A 1,164-nucleotide genomic window follows, 5' to 3' on the forward strand; every position below is an offset into this window, starting at 1 on the left:
TTGGTTACTAGACAAATGCAAATTTCTGTGAACTGGTGGCTGTAAATTTCCTATATTTTGACAAAATGACGTTAAGCGCAGTTTAAGATATATGACACTCAAAATGCCAACAGTCCTCAGACCAAAAAAAAAAGTTATTATCAATTTTGTATACTCAAGATATTTATAATAGAAGCGCAACTGTACAAGATGGGTGATCAAACACTAGTTCATATCAAGACTTCTTTTATAAACATGAACCTAGAATCACTTCCAAATAAGGTAACAAACCATGCAGACCGCTAACTAATTCCAAAACTTCACAATGTACACTGGAAATGAATTAAAATGACGTCACAGCTTCCGAGACAGGTGCGTTCCCAGATGAGGAAGGCGTTTTTGTAACTTTTCGAAGTTTAGGGGAAACGCGCGTAAAACTTTTGTTTAGTCAATTCACCTTTAATAACATGGAGCATCAAGTTTAAAAGGAAGTGTGGAATTATTGTGATTCATATTTATCAAGATCATTAACATGTAACTAACTCTAGGCGCCAAATTCGTGATCTTTATCAGTTTATGTTGGGTGTCTTTTTTTCTCTTAACTGCACAAGTTTCATTACACATGCCAAAATTGATATTTTTCTGTATGTATAGAAATATCCAACAACGTTCCCCTAATGAAATTTACCTTTCTTTTTCGAAACCAATCGGAAACATCTTCCTAAAAACTGGAAGGCCAGAAGTGAATGCGGATTCACTCAGCGCGTCTGCAAAAACGCTTCCATTTGCTCGGAGCGCCTGCTGGCAGTTTTGTCGTGACGTCATCATGCCTACATCTACCATTGATACATCTTTGCTGTTATCAACACTCAGGAGGAACTATCAAACGTTTACTTAGAGAAAAGGATTTAAAAAACGAGAAATGAGAAGAAAACCGCAATGCACTAGCTACAGCTGGGGACATTGAGATATTTGAACAAAAGACCAAAATTAAATGACTGTACACGAGCTAGCTTTTGTTTTTTAGCGGGCGATAAGAAAACAAAATAGAGGTTTCGAAAAAAGCGGCGGAAACTCACCTGCATGTTCACTGGCTTGGCTCTGTCTTCCCGCCTGTGCCTCAGCTTGCTCAATGATCTCATTGAGGACCATCACATCTGTCGAGATGAAAAGTGACGTCACAAG

General features: G+C 38.1%; 1 protein-coding gene across 1 annotated transcript in view; it reads right to left on the bottom strand.

Annotated features, from left to right (window-relative positions):
• LOC119591519 (sodium channel protein para-like) overlaps nucleotides 1–1,164 on the bottom strand; it is a gene marked incomplete in the record, with an annotated part of 263,120 nt that overhangs the window by 84,419 nt on the left and 177,537 nt on the right. Inside the window, 1 exon segment of the mRNA XM_037940268.1 lies at nucleotides 1,059–1,136. Within this exon segment, the coding sequence (XP_037796196.1) occupies nucleotides 1,059–1,136 (78 nt within the window).

The sequence above is a fragment of the Penaeus monodon genome, chromosome 28 (assembly GCF_015228065.2).
Source record: "Penaeus monodon isolate SGIC_2016 chromosome 28, NSTDA_Pmon_1, whole genome shotgun sequence".
Classification (NCBI taxonomy): domain Eukaryota; kingdom Metazoa; phylum Arthropoda; class Malacostraca; order Decapoda; family Penaeidae; genus Penaeus; species Penaeus monodon.